The sequence below is a fragment of the Mesoplodon densirostris genome, chromosome 10, assembly GCF_025265405.1.
Source record: "Mesoplodon densirostris isolate mMesDen1 chromosome 10, mMesDen1 primary haplotype, whole genome shotgun sequence".
Classification (NCBI taxonomy): domain Eukaryota; kingdom Metazoa; phylum Chordata; class Mammalia; order Artiodactyla; family Ziphiidae; genus Mesoplodon; species Mesoplodon densirostris.
In genome coordinates, this window is record NC_082670.1 from 105,392,081 (window position 1) to 105,409,836 (window position 17,756).

Sequence of the window (17,756 nt, forward strand, 5' to 3'; positions counted from 1 at the left end):
GACACCTGGGCCCAGAAAGCCCAAGGATACCAGCAGCAGTTCGAACTCACGTCTTCACAGGCAGTCACCCTTAGGTCAGGTATCGGCTCCTTCGGCCCTCTCTCCCCTGCTCCTCACTGTTCTACCCCGGGCTTTGTTTGCCTGCCTGCCCCTGAGGGCCCTAATATGTGCCTCTGCCCAAATCAAGTACCTCTACTCTGTGCCAGAAATGCAATCATCTCACATAACCCTTGCCACACACTCTAAGGTGGGCACTGCTGTGATCCCCATTGTACAGATGAGGAAACTGAGGCTGGGACAGGGAAGGCTAACCACACTGCCGTCAAGTCAGCAAGTTCATGTTTCTATTGTGAAACGCTGCATGCTGTTTGTTCATTTGATAAATATCTTATCTGTGCACTCCAGGCTCCCTTTTGAGGAAAGTAAGTTATACACAAGTGCTTGAAATCCAAACCTCAGAAACTAACTTTGCATGTCTTAGTTTTCCTGTCTGTACAATGGGGATCGTGGACAGGTGCTACTTCTTAGGGTTGTGATGAGGATGAAATGACACGGTGTATGCAAAGTACTTGGCTCCACAACCAGCACAGAACAAGTACTGAACAAATGTTAGCTGCTGATATTATCATGTAAGTATAGAGGGATTATTCTGTAAAGCATGAAATACCCAGTGGCTGGAAATGATGCTTAGGGAGAGTATGTAGTAACAGAAAAATGCTTATTATATATGAAAGAGAAAAGGGCCCAAAATAAAAATAAATGAACTCATGCACTAAAAAGAATCACAGGAAGCACACCAAAATACCATCTGTGGTGGATTTTGGTTCTGGGATTTGGGGCAATTTTTTTTCTAACAAAATGTAAAAGAAGGTAATACATCACTAAGAAGAAGCACAATCCTCTTCACACTGCTATTCAGGTGCAATGCAATCCCAGCAGAGTTCCTACCGGCTTCTTTGCAGAAGTGGACAAGCTGATCCTAAAACTTGTGTAGAAATGCAAGGGACCCAGAACAGCCAAAACAATCTTGAAAACGAGGGACAAAGTTGGAGGGCTGGGCCCCAGGTGCTGCTGTCAGGGCTGAGCTGAGAGCTGAATGTTGAGATAACATAGCCATGACCATCAGGAACATTCCCTACTCGTGGGTCATTTATTCTCTTGAAAGGAGGCCTTAAGCTTCTTTGACAGAGGCGTCTTAGCACAGAGCAGAAAAATTCTTGCAGTACAAGGTGCTCTGGGAGGTAGCAAGCCTTTCATCCCTTGAGGTGTGGGAGCTGAGTTGGAAAACCCCAAAAATGAGAGAATGTAAAAGTCCTGAGGAGTTCTTTAGTCTTACAGTTTCCAAAAGATAAAATTTTCACCAGACCACGGTGACTTGAGGGCAAAGGACACATAGTAAGATTTCCATAAAGCTTCATTTTTTCATTTTAAGCCCCATTTTGTTTCTGATGACAATTTCTCTGCTTTTTTGAGGCGGGACTATCCTTTCTGTTATAAAATGATGCTGACAGTTGATTTTTTTGCTATTTTTATTTCCTTAATTGGCAAGATAAGGAGTTGGCAGCCCTCCTTTTCTCACTTTATAAAAATATTCTGGGGCACTTCCCTGGTGGCGCAGTGGTTAATAATCCGCCTGCCAATGCAGGGGACACTGGTTCGAGCCCTGGTCTGGGAAGATTCCACATGCTGCGGAGCAACTAGGCCTGCGAGCCACAACTACTGAGCCCGCGTGCTACAACTACTGAAGCCCGCATGCCTAGAGCCCGTGCTCCGTAACAAGAGAAGCCACCGCAATGAGAAGCCCCCTCACTGCAACTAGAGAAAGCCCGTGCACAGCAACAAAGACCCAATGCCAACCAAAAATAAATAAATAAACTAAATTTTTTTAAAATTAAAAAACAATTCTGTAACTCTGAGAACTCCCAAATCTGGGAAATACTGAGAAAAAACTGCAGCTGCCTCAGGGATGCTCCGCCTGGGGTGGGGGACTGGACTAGCCAAGCTCTGTAAGGAGAACACAGGCTTGGGTTCCACTCACAGCTCTGCCACTGACTTGCTGTGGGAACTGGACAAGTTACTACAACTCCTCGAGTCTCTGTTTCTCCATCTGCAAAATGAGGATGATGTACACATCTCAAGGCTGTTGTAAGAATTAAACCACATAATGGACCTGGACAATCACAAGCACTTGAGAAAGTGTCTTCCAGAGTCCATGAGCTCAGTAAAGGTCCCCATTTTTTTCTTCGGCAAGTCGAAGAGTTGTCACTTCTTCAATTATTCTTTACATCCCCACTCTAGTTTCTTCTTCTGTGTATTCTCTAGTTTGTCACTGTCACTCTTGATATATGAATCTAGAACATATTCTATCGGCGTGGTCTGGCTGTGTACGAGAGAGAACCTACTATCACCTCCTTCAGTCTAGACTCTATACCTCCACTAACGCAACCCGAGTTTGCAATGGATTTTTTTGTGCTCTTATCTCACTTCTTTGGTATTTGTTGAGCTGAGAATACATAACAGCTCCAGATCTTTTTCACAAGAACGTTTGCAAAACCCTGTCTCCTACTCCAAACCTGGGCAATTGAAGTCTTGGACCTAAAATGAGGGGCTTTTTGCATTTATTCCCTTTTATACTTTGTCCAGTAGGATAAGGTGCCCCCTCTGACTAGATGGGGTCAAAGAAGACCTCCAATGTATTCTCACACTCAAGAAACTGAAAGGAATATTTAGCTGACTCCTTTTAGTCCAGGGAACAGAATGTTTATTTGAATCTTAATGGAGTCCAAGGACAGCAGGGCTGGCACTAGGTAATCGGAAGACCTGGATGCTGTGGATTTAGTTCCCCAAAATCTCACCTGTATCAGGTTCACCCCAGGGGCCTGACGTGGTACTTCCCTGCCTCAGGGCAGTGGACCATCTGTCTGTCCCGGGATGGCCTGGGGACTTGAGAGAATTCACAAGCCCAGACAGATTACAGCTTGCAGGGCCCAGGGGTCTCTTACTGTCTCCTGAGAGGAGTGATGTCCCAGGATCCTCCCGCTGATCCAGGCCCCGTGAAGGGCACAGGCCCGCATCCTCCCTCTCCTGCCATCCTGGCAGCTGGGTTGCGTGCCAACACTGCCCGAGGGACACCTTGGCCCAGCTGGTGCCAATGTTCAGACCACATGGAAGTCAAAGCGCTCTCTTTATTGCTCTAGTTTGGCCCGCCTGCGCGTCTCCCAGGACGCCACTCTGTCCTCGTGGGCTGAAAGGATGCAGTGGTGGTCACGCGGGGCCTGGCCTGGCTGCCCACCTGGCACTGGCCTCAGTCGGTCTTCCTGAAGCCTGGAAGGCAAAGCCCACAGGATGGCATGGGATTCTGAAGGCAGCCAGGCCTCCTCCCCACCATTACCCCAGATGCCCAAATAGCCCTCATAGCTGGGATAAGGCAGTCATGACCCACAGCCATTGAAACAAATTTCCCCTTGATGCATGAGATGGATTAAAGGAGACAAAAGTTCAAGGCACGGAAGCACACAGCCCCTGGCCTCTCAGTTTTGTGATTTAATGGTAGACATAGAGCTGCTGGTCAAGAAAGAGGATCTCCTTTAGCCTTGCCCAGCCACTCTAGCTGTGTGATTCTGGGCAAGTCACTCTACCTCTCTGATGAGTATAACTGACTAATGAGTTTCCTCATCAGCCAAGTGTAAGATAACTGAAACTCCCTCTCACCCCCGGTTGGGCAAATAAAATCACAAAGAAGATACTGTTTGGAGAGACGCAAAGTTCTATGAGAGAATGAGGAATACCCAGGTCTCCTCCACCTTCCTACAATGGTTCAGACTTAAGGACTTTTACATCCATTCCTTACTGGATTTTCACAACACCTTTGTGCTGTAGGTATTATTACACTCATTTTCCAGTTGAGGAAACTGAGGCCAAAAGAGGCTCTAGAACCCCAGAAATGGTAAATTGAAGGAGGCAGGACTTGAACCCAAGCCCATGACTCCAGGCCCTGTGCTCTTTCCAGTATGCTAAGCCTCATTTGCAACAGAAGACCCTGGTAGGGAAAGAAAGTGAACATAGAAGAATGTAAAAGTTACCTATCAGCCTCAACTTCTGAAAGAGGGGAATGAAGCCACGCAGGACGCTGTGGATCCGGTACACTGTCAAGAACGGAGGAGAGAAAGGTGATGGAGCTTTGTGTCCCCTCGAGGGATCCGGGGCCAGACCTCCCCCTGCCTGTCCTTGAACAAAGGCCTAACCCGTACAAACAAAGCTCTGATGGTGGAATTTCAGGCTGCAGGTTAAGCTCAGATAATGGTATTGAGTTCTTATTATTAAAAACAACCATGAGCAGCAATAACAATGCCAGGAAGCTCGGCAAATTCAGTACCTTACTCCATTAACTGCCTTGTTTTCAGTATCTGGCTAATTCTGTTTGTTTGCCACTTTAAACTGTCTTTGTTGTATTTTCATGGAGCTGCCCATTTTTTCCATGGGGTTTTGCCAACGACCTCACATTGACCTTGAAAGCGGTCAGGAAGCAAACACGAGCATAAAGAAATCTTTACAGAAAGTTTAGGTCATGGCTTTCCGGCCCTTGGCGAGCCTCTGTGGCCAGCCCAGCCACTGCCCTCCCAGAGTCTGTGTGCGAGGGTCTTACCCAGGCCAAAGTAGATGCCAATGGTCTCCAAGGAGGCGAAGGTGAGCAGCCCGACCCCAAGGGATATGAACCAGTCTACAGGGGCAGCGAAGGAGAGAATCGTCAGCCTGCAAGTCTGGACCCCCGCCCCCCCCGTTCTCACCCCCCCCACACTCACCTTTATAATAGTGATAACACACCAGCAAGGCCCCAATGGCAAAGCAGAGGAGGACGAAATGGAAAAACTCATCTGTAAAGGCAGAGGTGATGATTACTGTTTGTTCCTTTCTCTCTTTTTAATTAACTAAAATATTCCTGTCTCTGCTCAAAGGGAGCTTTATTCAGAGAATCTGCTCCTGACCAGCCCAACTAAAACAGCACCCCAAGCCCCACCTGTTTCAGCCCTCACCTCACTTTATTATTTTTCTAACACTTATCACCACTCAACTTGCTGGATTTTCATTGCTGTGTTTATTCTCTGACCCACTCTGTAGGATGGTGGTTGGGGATTTTGCCCATCATCTAAAGCGGCGCCAGGCATGCAGAGGTGTCTGACGCCTTATTTGTCGAATGATGCTAAATACAATTGTAAAAAATGCACGTGCCTAATTTAAAAGTTTCACATTGCTCCACTCTCCCTTCCTAATCCAACTCCTTAAAAGCAAGCAGTGATTGACAAAACTTTTCCAAGTATATACATGCACATTCAAAAAAACCAAAAGCAGGATCAGTTTGTGTACCTGGTGCTCTATGGTTTGTTTTCCTCTTTGATAGATTGGGGCCATCCTTTCTATCTCCAAGCATATACAGATCTGCCCTGTTCTTTTTTATATATATATAAATTTATTTATGTATTTATTTTTGGCTGTGTTGGGTCTTCGTTGCTGCGTGCGGGCTTTCTCTAGTTGCGGCGAGCGGGGCCTACTCTTCGTTATGGTGTGCAGGCTTCTCATTGCGGTGGCTTCTCTTGTTGCAGAGCACGGGCTCTAGGTGTGCGGGCTCAGTAGTTGTGGCTCGCAGGCTCTAGAGCACAGGCTCAGTAGTTGTGGTGCACAGGCTTAGTTGCTCCGCGGCATGTGGGATCTTCCTGGACCGGGGCTCGAACCTGTGTCCCCTGCATTGGCAGGCGGATTCTTAACCACTGCACACCAGGGAAGCCCCTGCCCTGTTCTTTCTGATGGCTGCATAGTGTTCCATGGCATAAACTTACCCTAATTTATGTAACTAGTCTCCCATTGAGGAAGCTAGAAGGGACTGATTTTCTGCACCAAACATCACCGCACATGAATGTGTCTGTGCCCTTGTGTGTGCGTTTCCGTAGCCCTGGTGCCCAGAAGCAGCATTGCAGGCTCTTCCTAGTAGTTAATGGAGGTAGAGAGAGTAGCTGGGAGGCAGGGTCCATGCCCTGGGCAGGAATTCAGGGATGGTTTGTGAAGGAGGCCCCCCTGCCCTTTGCCAGGCGCTGCGGGAGTCATCAGGGGAGAGAACACAGGGGCCTTGACCCAGGCAGAGGGTTGTGATAGGGGAGATGCCAAAAAGGTTTTTAAAAGAAAGAAAGAAAGAAAAAGAAAAAAGAGAGGACAATTCAGAGATGGTTCCCTGGAACGAGGCAGGCTCTCTGAGTGGCCAAGGCTGCTGGGAATGTGTCCTACTTTAGTCCAGTTTGGCCACTGACGTGCTGTGAACTTTGGACAAGTGTCCTGACTCCCTTGAGCCTCAGCGTTCTCATTGATAAATCAAGGAGAGCAACCTCTACACTACTGACGGAGGGATGGATGGGGGTCTTAGAGGGGAACGTGTTTTGTAAATGGTAAAAGGCAGAGTGAGACTACCTATCACTGGTGGCATGTGGAAGGCAAGTGAACAGAAGTGAGGAGGGTATTTCTGGTTTTGTTTTTGTTATTTTTTTTTTCTGGGGGGAAAATCAAGAGAGTATGTCTAGAACATTCTTGGCTCTGAAATCAATTTGTCCTTTAGGGGAAAAAAGACGTCATGCAGAACTAGACTTAACGTTTAAGAAAGCATCAGGCTTAGGTCTGTTCAGAGATGTGACAGAGTGGGGGTGAAAACTCTTTCCTCACCCAAATCTTCAGAAATGCAAAATGAATTCCTAGCAGAGAATTTCTCCCTGGATCTTCCCCCCATTTTCTTATGAGTCAATACTTAGAAAGTGTTTTTAAAAAGAGAGAGACAGCAGAGAAATGTAAGACCAAACAGAGGGCTGGATGGGTAGGGCAGCTTAGTTTGAAAGAGCAAAAAATTAGAAATAACCTAAACATCTATCAAGTGGGGAACGGTAATTACACTATAAGATACCCACACTGTGGAACTGAATGCAGGTGTAAGATGTCATAAGCATTCAGGACTCATCATGTCTGGGCAGTCCAGGAAGGCTTAACGGAAGAAAGAGAGTTTGAGGTAAGCCTTAAAAACAGCCAAGGCAGTAGAAGTTGGATGAAAGGGAAGATTGTGTGTGTGTGTGTGTGTGTGTGCGTGCGCGTGCGTGCGCATGTGTGCACACATTGACGTGCCATGAGACAGGTAAGAAGGTGGGACCAAGGCACAGACCCAGGACAGTGAAGGGTTCCACCAGGTGAGCACAGGGTGAGTGAATTTCTGGGAAGAGAACTTCAAGTTTTAGGGAACTAGAAGTTTTGGGGGCTGAAGAGATCAGGCCAGGATAAGGACTCCAAGGTGTATTGGAGCCAGGAGGGACCTAGGGGATCACCCTTGTCTGCTTTTTCTGATTTCAGCCATCCACACACCACCTTTGTGGGTTTTGCCCTTTCTACGTAGCACTGCTTATGACCTTCACAATTTCATGCTACCCAAGGACCACTTGTACTATTTACTTAAAGTTTTTCTTTAAGCAGATTCTTATTTTTCCTTAAATAGATTTACTTGAAAAGGAAACTTCATGTCACAACACTAAGTGGAAAACTAGGATCCCATGTCTTAAAAACAAACACAAGGCCCATAAAGCAAGACGGTGAAGGTCTACCCGCCCGCTGCCTGCAGACGGCTCTGCGCACAGTCCTGACCTCTGTGTCTGGAGGGCAGCGAGCAAGGGTCAGGGTGGCACTAAAGGCCCGGGGGCTCCAAGCAGAGAAAGAGAGGGGAAAGGGCAGTCACTTTCTCACTTGGGGGTATAATGCCATGTCCTGAAGCAACCTGGACATGGCCTGCGCTTTGGGAATCTCGGTTTTAGTGGGATGAGGCTCACTTCATAGCCCAGGACAGCTCGACAGCACGTCCCGGCTCATGTAGCTGGATGGAGGCAGAGCCAGGGGCTCGGACCCAGGCCTCCCACTCCCTAAAGGCGGGCTTTTGAACAACTCAAAATATTTCTAGAGGGCTTCCCTGGTGGTCCCGTGGTAAAGAATCCGCCTGCCAATGCAGGGGACGTGGGTTCGATCCCTGGTCGGGGAACTAAGGTCCCACATGCCGCGGGGCAGCTAAGCCCGCGCCCCGCAACTACTGAGCCTGCACTCTAGAGCCCGTGCTCTGCAACAAGAGAAGCCACTGCAGTGAGAAGCCCACGCACCGCAACGAAGAGGAGCCCCCGCTCGCCACAACTAGAGAAGGCCTGCACGCGAATACCCAACGCAGCCAAAAATAAATACATAAATTTATATATAAAAAACAAAACAAAACAAAACAAAAACTATGGTCTCGGGAGTCCCCTGGTGGCATAGTGGTTAGGATTCCAGGCTTTCACTGCTGGGGCCCGAGTTCAGTCCCTGGTCGGCGAACTAAGAAGATTCCACATGCCTCGCACTGCGGCCAAAAAAAAAAAAACACCCCAAAACCCCCCTCCGAAAAACATGGTCTCCCTTCCCACCCTTACCCTCCTCCCCGAAGCCCCCACGATTCCAGGCCTGGAGTCGAGGCAGTCCCTCTCTTTCTCATCACTCCTTCCCTAGAGTCCAGTCTAATCTAACCTCACAGCTTCCTCGGCCCAGCCTGTTCCCAGCTCCCCATTATGGCCATAAGGCCTGGAGGGCATTTATCATGCTAGTGACTTGGCGTACAGCAGAAACAGCACAGGGCCAGGATCCAAGCCCAAGTTGTGTCACTCACTAGCTGTAAGACCACTCCCCGTCCTTGAGCCTCAGTTTCTATATCTGAAAAACAGGAATCATGGTACCACCTTCTCAAGGTGATTCTAAGCTGAGGATTTTGCAAACTGCAGGGCCCGCAGCAGAGGTGGGCCATGATTACTGTCGTTCCAGGCCACCAGCTGACTTTCTACCCAGAGAAATCTGGACCAGACAAAAGCAGCAGCCCTGGAACCCCAATTTCCTTACCATCCTTCTTTATATTTAGTCTTCTTAACTGAGAGGCCTCCACTTCTCCTTGGGAACAAGAGAGAGACGAGGGTTTAACTCTGACATGGGATAGCTTGTGGGATTCTCACTCCCCTGCCTCACTGAGAATGGCTCTCCCAGGTTCTGTTTCCTGGGTCAGAGGGCACTCACTGCAGGACTGGTCAGGGCAAAGCTTGAAGGTGGGGTGGCTGTCCTTGGACCCCCACTGATACCCTCCTCCTCCACAGGCCTGTGTCTGTTCTGTTCCATGTCCCCTGAGCCCGGAGGGCCCTTTCCTGGATCACGGTGACACTCTGGCTGGTGACGGCCTTGCTGCTAGGACTGATCTCCCTCCCCACCAGGCTGCCTGTGGTCCCGTCCCACCCCCTGGAATCCAGGCCCCCACCCCCTGGAATCCAGGCCGCCTCCCGCTCTCCTCTCAGAGCTTGCATATTTACCACTCTCTGGGTTAGAGCCTCTCCTTCGGAGTCCTGTAAATTAGAAACTCAACATTAGTGCCCAGGCCAGCTTGGGTCCTTAACGAGTGCCACAGGTGACCTCTGAAAACGCCCCTGTTGAATTCTCCAGCCCCCAGGGGATCTTTCTATCTATAGATGGTTATTAATAATCCCTTTGTTCTTGCCTGGACCCCCTTTCTAACCTCCACTGGCCCCCTGTCTCATGCCACAGCCAGCCCCGCCTGCTTGCTGAGCCCAGGTCAGAGCCCCAGGCCCCAAGCAGAGTTGGAGTCCCATCTCTCACAGCCGTGCACCTGACAGCACCTGCCTCTTTTGGGGGAAAGACGGTGCCCAGACCTCATTCAACACCAGTACCAACGACCCCTCTCCCCTAACAGACACTCACCTGATTCCTCAAACGGCACCACGTCCCCGGGGGCACCTGCACAGAAGGGAAATCAGTGACTGCATATTCATATCCTCTGGGTGGGGAGAAGTTACACTGCAGGGAAGTGGAGCTCTCTCACCCAGAGACTTTCCATTGATCTGCAGGGGGCACTGGAGCAAACTGGAGAGTTCCTCTTTCATCTAAAGGGGCAGGCACCACCCCGCAGTCCCCGAAAGCTGCCGCAGCAATGCCTGCCCCATGTTACAGGTCTTCTAATTTCCCATGAGAAGCCAGAAATCCAGGTTTTTATATAAACTTCTTGACTATAAAAAAAGCTGGCACTTCATATTCCATCGAATCAAAGATATCATGGTTTGTGAGAATGACATCATTTTATGGAAGGAAAACTACTGCCAATTATAACTGCAAGTTGCCAGTGATTTTAAGAGGCACCCTGATTTCACAGATCTCCAGATGTGAAAAACTGTTAGTTGTAGACGTGATGAAATATATTAAGAACAATAATAATAATAAAGATACTCTGTGAGCCAGATAATATACATCTGTACACACAGGCCACCAGTTTGCAATCTGTGCCTGTTCATTCCTATCCAGATGCAGGTGAGGACACTTAGTCACGTGGCTCCAGCCCCACCAGGCCCTGAGCTTGTGGAAGTCAAGCTGGGTTGTACCATGGGGGCCCCGGACCCTGACCCCAGTGTGGAGCTCCTGTCTGGGCTGCCTAGGGTGAATTGAGCACTGTACCTGCCCTGAGGTGCAGCCTTCCCTTTAATCTGGCCTGGGTGGCCCTCCCACCTCATTCACACTCTGGTTCTTTTTTTTTTTTTTTTTTAATATTTATTTACTTAGGCTGCGCTGCGTCTTAGTTGCAGCATGCAGGAACTTTAGTTGTGGCATGCATGGGGGATCTAGTTCCCCAACCAGGGATGGAACCTGGGCCCCCTGCATTGGGAACACGGAGTGTTTCCCACTGAACCACCAGGGAAGTCCCCACCCTCTGGTTCTTGGCGCCTACTCTATTCCCAGTGACTTCTCTCCTAACCTGTCACCTTCCTCCCCTCAAGGGCAGGTAGGAGTCCCCACTCTGTACACTTCCGCCCTCCAGATCAGCCCCAGGACACAAACACCTGAAGGGGGCACTCAGCTCATGGCAATAAACACTCAGTATGCTGAACTGTCTTTAGGCTAATGTGCAAACGGGAACCAGTGTCTGCAAGTGACCAGAGGCCAGCACCAAGGGTACAGAAGGCAAACCAAGAACGGCATGAAATGAGACCCTGGCAGTGTAATTACCAAGTACCTCTGGTGTCTCGGGATGGGGGAGGCGGGGCGGGGAATTCATTACTTGGGGGAATTAATTCACAAATACATGACGATATTTACTTTTTCTACATAAACATGACTTACTTTTTGATGAGAAAAAAACATTTAAAATGTATGTATATGTAACAGTTTCTCTCTCATTTTACACTCAGTGAAAACTTTCTTACACTACTTAATTAACAACATTTTTTAAAATTAGATAGTACCTGTTTTTGTTTAAAAAAAAAAAAGAAAATCAGAAAATTCAGATGAAAGAAAATAGTATGACGATTACTCACAATGCTACCACCCAGTGGCAGCCACTGGTAATACCTTGATGCAGAATATTAAGATATTTCATTTCCATTTCTTTGAATGTATATGTGTTTCCCATTGTAGTTCTTGGGTTATTATCTGGCATTAGGAGACTAAACAGATTATGTAAATGTTGGATTAAACAAAGTTAAACAGGTTTTCTTATCTGGCAGTGTTCATTTATGAGGCTTTTTGGCAAACTGGTTCATTCCTACAAATTCCTCCATCTCATCAAAGTGCTACCAAGCTAAGTGCCATAATATTTATATCTGCTTGCTGAAAAAATCATGATGCTTAGAGACAATTACTCCGTAATTTGAGTTTTGTAGAAATCAGGTCCTTAATTTTCCCTTGCATTCTTAAACAACCCAGTATTCCAAGAGAGAGGGTACTGATTAAGTTCCATCTTGCTGGTTGGAAAGCTGAGGCCCAAAAAGGCTGAGTGACTGGTCACAGTCAACCTGCAAGTCAGGGTTATAGATCAGAAGAGATTCCAAGACAGTCTGACTGTGGCAGAAAATGCCTGCCCCCACCTCCATCTGCCCATGTTATAACCACTCACCTTGCCATATCTCCTATGTCTGCCCAGGACTTTCAGCTCATGAAACACCCTCATCACCTTGTTTCCTCCCAACAAAGCTCTAAGGCTTCGTGTCCTTTGTTTAATTCTGTTTCCCCCAAAGCCACTGGACAATCACCTTCATAGAGTTGAAGCTCATCCTTCAAAACTTCAGGCTCCCCATGCTCAGCACCTGGGTGTAGACAAAGCCTGTTAGTCAGCTCCCCCCAGTTACAGCACCCCAGAGTGGCTTCCCTCTCCTGGCATCGGAAGCCTTAAAAAGTAACACAGTCCTTGCGCTGGGGGTGAGGTGGGAGCTCTTCAAGTGGCAAGACAGCTGTACAAGAGCTTTCCTGCTGCTCTGACGCTCCTCACACGCCCCAAGGTGACTGTGTTCAGCTGACTAAAGAAGAATTGGGGGCCTGAGAGGACCTGGGCCTCGTTCAAAGTCAGTAATAAGAGTCGCCATTTATTGAGCACTTACTATGTACCAACACTGAACTAAGTAATTTATAGTTAATATTTCATTTATCCTCTTGGAAATGCTGTGAAGAAGGTATTAATACCTCTCCCTCCCCATTTTACAGATAAGGAAACTGAGGCTCACAAAAGTTAAGTTATTCGCTGAAAGTCACACAGTCAGGAAGCAGAAATTCCAGGGTTCAAACCCAGGTCTGTCACCAAGTCCTGCATTTCTAATCATTTTTATCTCCAGAAACAGAACCCAGAGCTCAGCTCCAGAGTCATGAGAGCATTTATTAAACACCTTGTGTGTGCCAGGATCTGTACTAGGCATTAATCCAGGCTCTTTCCCCCAAGTTCTTTTCTTCCCACAATCAATTTAGGCTAACATTTATTAACATTTTTTAAAAAAAAACAAAATTATATTCTTCTGGTTATAAAAATAAAACAAGATTATTGTAAAATATCTATGGTATAAGTCAATTCAAAAAAACAAGAAAATGAAAATCACCCATAATTTAACCATCCAGAGATAACCACTATTAACATTTTGATATTTTTCCTTCCAGTCTTGTTTACAATCATGTATGTGTGAATTTTTACAAAGTGTATATGAGATCAAACAAATTCTATGATTTGAATTTCTCTTTTTCACTTTAGAGATGTATGAAGACCAGAGCTCTGACCAGGACAGGGTGGAGCGTCACTGTTGCTCTATGTTGCTGTTGTTGGACGTTAGGTTGTTTCTATTGTTTCTATTGTTGCCCTACTATAAATAACGCTGCAAGGAACAAATCTTCACACGGGGGACTTCCCTGGTGGCGCAGTGGTTAAGAATCTGCCTGCCAATGCAGGGGACACAGGTTCAAGCCCTGCTCTGGGAAGATCTCACACGCTGCAGAGCAACTAAGCCCATGCGCCACAACTACTGAGTCTGTGCTCTAGAGCCCGTGAGCCACAACTACTGAGCCCGTGTGTCACTACGGAAGCCCTCACACCTAGAGCCTGTGCACTGCAATGAAGAGTAGCCCTCACTCGCCGCAACTAGAGAAAGCCCGAGTGCAGCAACAAAGACCCAACGCAGCCAAAAATAAATAAATAAATAAATGTATTTATTTATTTAAAAAAAAAATCTTCACACGGGCACGCTCAGGCCCACTGAGAAATTCAACCATCAGCCAAGTGGGCAAAGGAGAAATGGTGAGGCCTACTGCCTACTGCAGCTGCCCCTGCAGGGGAGACCAGCCCCCGTCTCTGCCAACGTTTTCCAGTTACTCAGGGGTGCTAGTCTTCATTGCTGCTCTTTGCACGGAACAAACACAAGCTGTGGGAGAACCTCAGCCTGGATCGAGCCTGGAGTACCTCATTCTGGTGTCGGTTCTCAAAATTTAGTTTATGTGAGGAGTGTGGTCTGGGGGAAGAATTCTGCTTTGAGGGTTAGGGGACAGGAACTGCCATGAACTTTCTGTGTGACCTCAGACAAATCACTTACTATGTTCAATACGGCTTTCACTAAGATAAGACAAGGTCCTATGAAGTATCGTGTTACTGAGGTGCTTTCCCTCCTGCCCAGTATGGGGGCTGCATCAACTCTGTGATGCCACCAACGTCACGCTGACTCTGGGTTTGCTGGTGCTCCGTCTCCCATCTGGAATGCCCTTCCCACTTGCTCCCTTATCCTGAAGCTTAAGCTGATGTCACACCTCCTGTAAAAGCGCTTTTCCAGCTGCCCCAGCTCACACGCATCTTGCTCACCCTCCTCTGGGGTTTCTATAGCATCAACTGTCTGTGCTTGACACAGTGGGCATGAGGGTCCCTGGTGGTGCTCATCCCTCCAACCACCTTGAGCTCCTGAAGGACGAGGCCTGGGTATCACTGTCCTAAGGCCGCCCCGCCTGGAGCAGGAGTTTGATTAAGCCTTGAAGAATGACCGCGTTGTTTGCACTCTTGGATTGGTCAGCACTCTGTGGATTCAGGCCTAGGAGTTTCTGGCTTCAGGTCCAGAGGACTCCCTTTTCCTCAGGATGACCAAGAGGGCCCCAGCAGTCCTGATGTCCCTCAGTGGGCCTGGGGACCTCCTGGTCTATCATGGATAAATTTTTTAATTATAGGAAACCAAGTTAACTGTGCTTAAAAATCAGTGTGAAAAAAAAATCAGTGCGTATGTGATCTCAACTAGGCACAGAAAAAGGTATCAGGAAGTACATCAAGATAACAACAGTGGTATTTATCTCAAGAGATGGGATTTTGAGTGGCTTCTATTTTCTTCTTTTCTGTATTTTACAAATATCAATGTCCCCAAAAGGCTTTTTCATCATTTTTTGCAAAATATCAAACAATACAGAAAATAAGAAAGCAAAAATTACTCCAAATTCTATCCAACAGGGACAATCTCTATTAACATTCACATGAATATTTTAGCTTTCTCCATGATGTATTCATAAGATATAATTTTTAAATCTTGTTCAAGGATTGATTTTTTTCTTTTCCATTATGGTTTATTATAGGATATTGAATATAGTTCCCTATGCATAATATATAATTTTTAATAAAAGGTATTGTAGAATTGTATGCTGTCAAGAATGAGGATAATTTTTCTGTGTGCTAATTCAATTGTTTCAAAAATTAACTCTGGCAGAAAGAATCACATTTGTTTCTGGTGTCCCCAGTATCCATCACTGAGCCTGGCACAAAGTTGATGCTCAATAAATATTTATTGAATAAATGTAAGGAGATACACTAATATGTGTTTAGTGGTTATCTAACAGAGCAAAGGATGATTTTTTTCCTTCTTTCTACTTCTTTGTATGTTCCATATTTTCTACAATGTGCCCATGTGTAATCTTTTGTAATAAAAAAACGTTTTAATTTAAAAATAACAGGATAGGGACTTCCCTAGTGGCGCAGTGGTTGGGACTCCGTGCTCCCAATGAGGGGTGCCTGGGTTCGATCCCTGGTCAGGGAACTGGATCCCACGTGCATGCCGTGACTAAGAGTTCACATGCCACAACTAAGGAGCCGGCAAGCCGCAACTAAGGAGCCCGCGAGCCGCAACGAAGATCCAGCATAACCAAATAAATAAATAAATAATTTTAAAAACCCAAACAGGATACATTAAGAACAAAAAGCTATGTAGGGAGGGTGGTGCTGCATGCCAGACTCTGAGTTAGGGCCCTCACATGGAGGAAGGTGGGGCGCTGCTGGGAGGCACTCAGGCTTGGGGCCCGAGGACTAATGGTCACCGTCTGAGCCTGAAGAATGGGCAGGGTCTGAGTTCCAGCAGCAGGCCAACCAGGGTAGGACCAGAGACCAGGATCCTGAATGTCAGTCTGTCTCGATGCTTCTAGGACTCCATGTTTATTTTCCTGCTGCTTTCTCTTAGTGTTCAGTTTTGTTAACTACACCCAGTCCCATGTGTATGTACTCTGGAGACCAGAAGGAACTTATGGCCACACTTGGGGGAGAACATTTGTGGGGGAGCAGCAACCCCTGAGGGTCAATCAGAATCAGAAGACAGAACGTCCCTTCCCACTAAGGGAGGACAAACAAAGGGACAGAATACCCTGTTGTAGCCCTCCTGCCTCTGGAAGCTCTTCTAGTACTAAACCTCACTGGCCTCGGTTTCCTCACCTGTAAAATGGGAATAACAACAATGCCTTCCTCATGGATTGCTATGAGAATTAACTGAGTTATTCCACATAAAGTGCTTGGAACGCTACCTGGCACATAGTAAGTGCTCAGTAAATGCTAGCTGTGATGTTGCTGCTGCTATAAATTCAGCCTTACCTTTTGAGTTCAAAGAATAAAAGTAGAGAGACATCCCGCTTCTTGTCACAGAATAATGTGGCAATTTGTAATCAAAGTCCAATTAGAGATGTTCATCCCTCTAAACCCATTAAAGTGCTTGTGGGAGTAGGTATGTAGGACTTGATTTGTATGAAAAATTCAAGAAGTAAAGGCTTTTGTGCAAGGATGCTCATGAGCATGACAAACTGGGGCGGGGAAGGGGGAAAATCTTAACAATAGCAGTTATTTTTAGAGCTATTACTATCTGATAGGTGCTAAGCCTTTGCACATGTAGAATGTAATCCTCACAGGTATCCTATGAGATAATAACTTTTGTTATCATCCCCATCTTATGCATGAGGACCCCAGGGCATACAGGGTTAAGCAATTTACCCAAGGATGCTTAGCTACTTAGTGGCAAAGAAGGGGTATGAACCTGCAGGCTGCTTGAATGGACACATGCACTGTCCCTGATTCCAAAGTGCTCCTACGAAACTTAAACATTCCTTTACATGAATTGCAGTCACTTGAGGGGCTACTTGGGAAGCATGAAAAATAGCCACTAAGATATTATGGAATAACATGGCAAAATGCTTAGGATAAGATAGCAAAAAAAATTGTAAACCAAGGATAAAATTGTCTATACGGTAATTTTTTGGTTTTTTTTTTTGGCCACACTACGTGGCATATGGGATCTTAGTTCCCTGACCAGGCCTTGAACACGTGCCCCCTGCAGTGGAAGCATGGATTCTAAACCACTGGACCACCAGGGAAGTCCCTATATGGTAGTTATAACTGTGTACAAGTTACATGTACAGAGAGGCGGGCTCTGGAAGGGAACATGAAAAAACAGAGCTGTAGTACCGAGGTGGGAGGTTCAGGAGACTGGTTTTTCTTTTTTTCTTAATTTTTTTCTTTTTTTTTAATTTATTTTTTTGGCTGCGTTGGCTTTTTGTTGCTGTGCACGGGCTTTCTCTAGCTGCGGCGAGCGGGGTCTACTCTTCGTTGCGGTGTGCAGGCTTCTCATTGCGGTGGCTTCTCTTGTTGCAGAGCATGATCTCTAGGCGCGGGCTTCAGTAGTTGTAGCTTGTGGGCTTAGATGCTCCGTGGCATGTGGGATCTTCCCAGACCAGGGCTTGAACCCGTGTCCCCTGCATTGGCAGGCGGATTCTTAACCACTGTGCCACCAGAGAAGTCCAGGAGATTGGTTTTTCCATGTAAATGCTTGTCTTTAACATTTTAATATAGATTTATTTAATGAAATCATTGCTTTACCTGAGGAGGAGGATGAAGAGGACGAAGACTTGCCTCTCTCATCTTGTTCTTGAGAATAGAGCTCAGCCTCCTGGTCTTCCTTGTGGAAATCCGTCTCTCCATCTGGGAGGCACACATAGGCAAGGATGAGTGTTCCCTGCCCTTCCCACCCCAGAGACCACCCAGGCCTCCCCAGGGGTCTACTTGGATGTGGGGAGCCATGAGTGGCTGGATTCACTGGGACACTCTTCCCAAACCCCTAGGGCCAATGGGAGGTGCA

At 46.9% G+C, this 17,756-nt stretch overlaps 1 protein-coding gene across 2 annotated transcripts in view; it reads right to left on the bottom strand.

Annotated features, from left to right (window-relative positions):
* Positions 1-3,165: 3,165 nt before the first annotated feature.
* TMEM40 (transmembrane protein 40) overlaps positions 3,166-17,756 on the bottom strand; it is a 31,338-nt gene continuing 16,747 nt past the window's right edge. For both annotated transcript variants that reach the window (XM_060109819.1, XM_060109820.1), the window contains exons 3-11: positions 17,498-17,599; positions 12,114-12,167; positions 9,796-9,831; positions 9,390-9,422; positions 8,932-8,979; positions 4,803-4,874; positions 4,646-4,720; positions 4,083-4,145; positions 3,166-3,324 (exon numbers count right to left, since the gene is read on the bottom strand). In XM_060109819.1, coding sequence (XP_059965802.1) covers positions 3,305-3,324; positions 4,083-4,145; positions 4,646-4,720; positions 4,803-4,874; positions 8,932-8,979; positions 9,390-9,422; positions 9,796-9,831; positions 12,114-12,167; positions 17,498-17,599 — 503 coding nt within the window. In that variant the 3' untranslated portion in view covers positions 3,166-3,304. The remainder of the gene's footprint in view (positions 3,325-4,082; positions 4,146-4,645; positions 4,721-4,802; positions 4,875-8,931; positions 8,980-9,389; positions 9,423-9,795; positions 9,832-12,113; positions 12,168-17,497; positions 17,600-17,756) is intronic.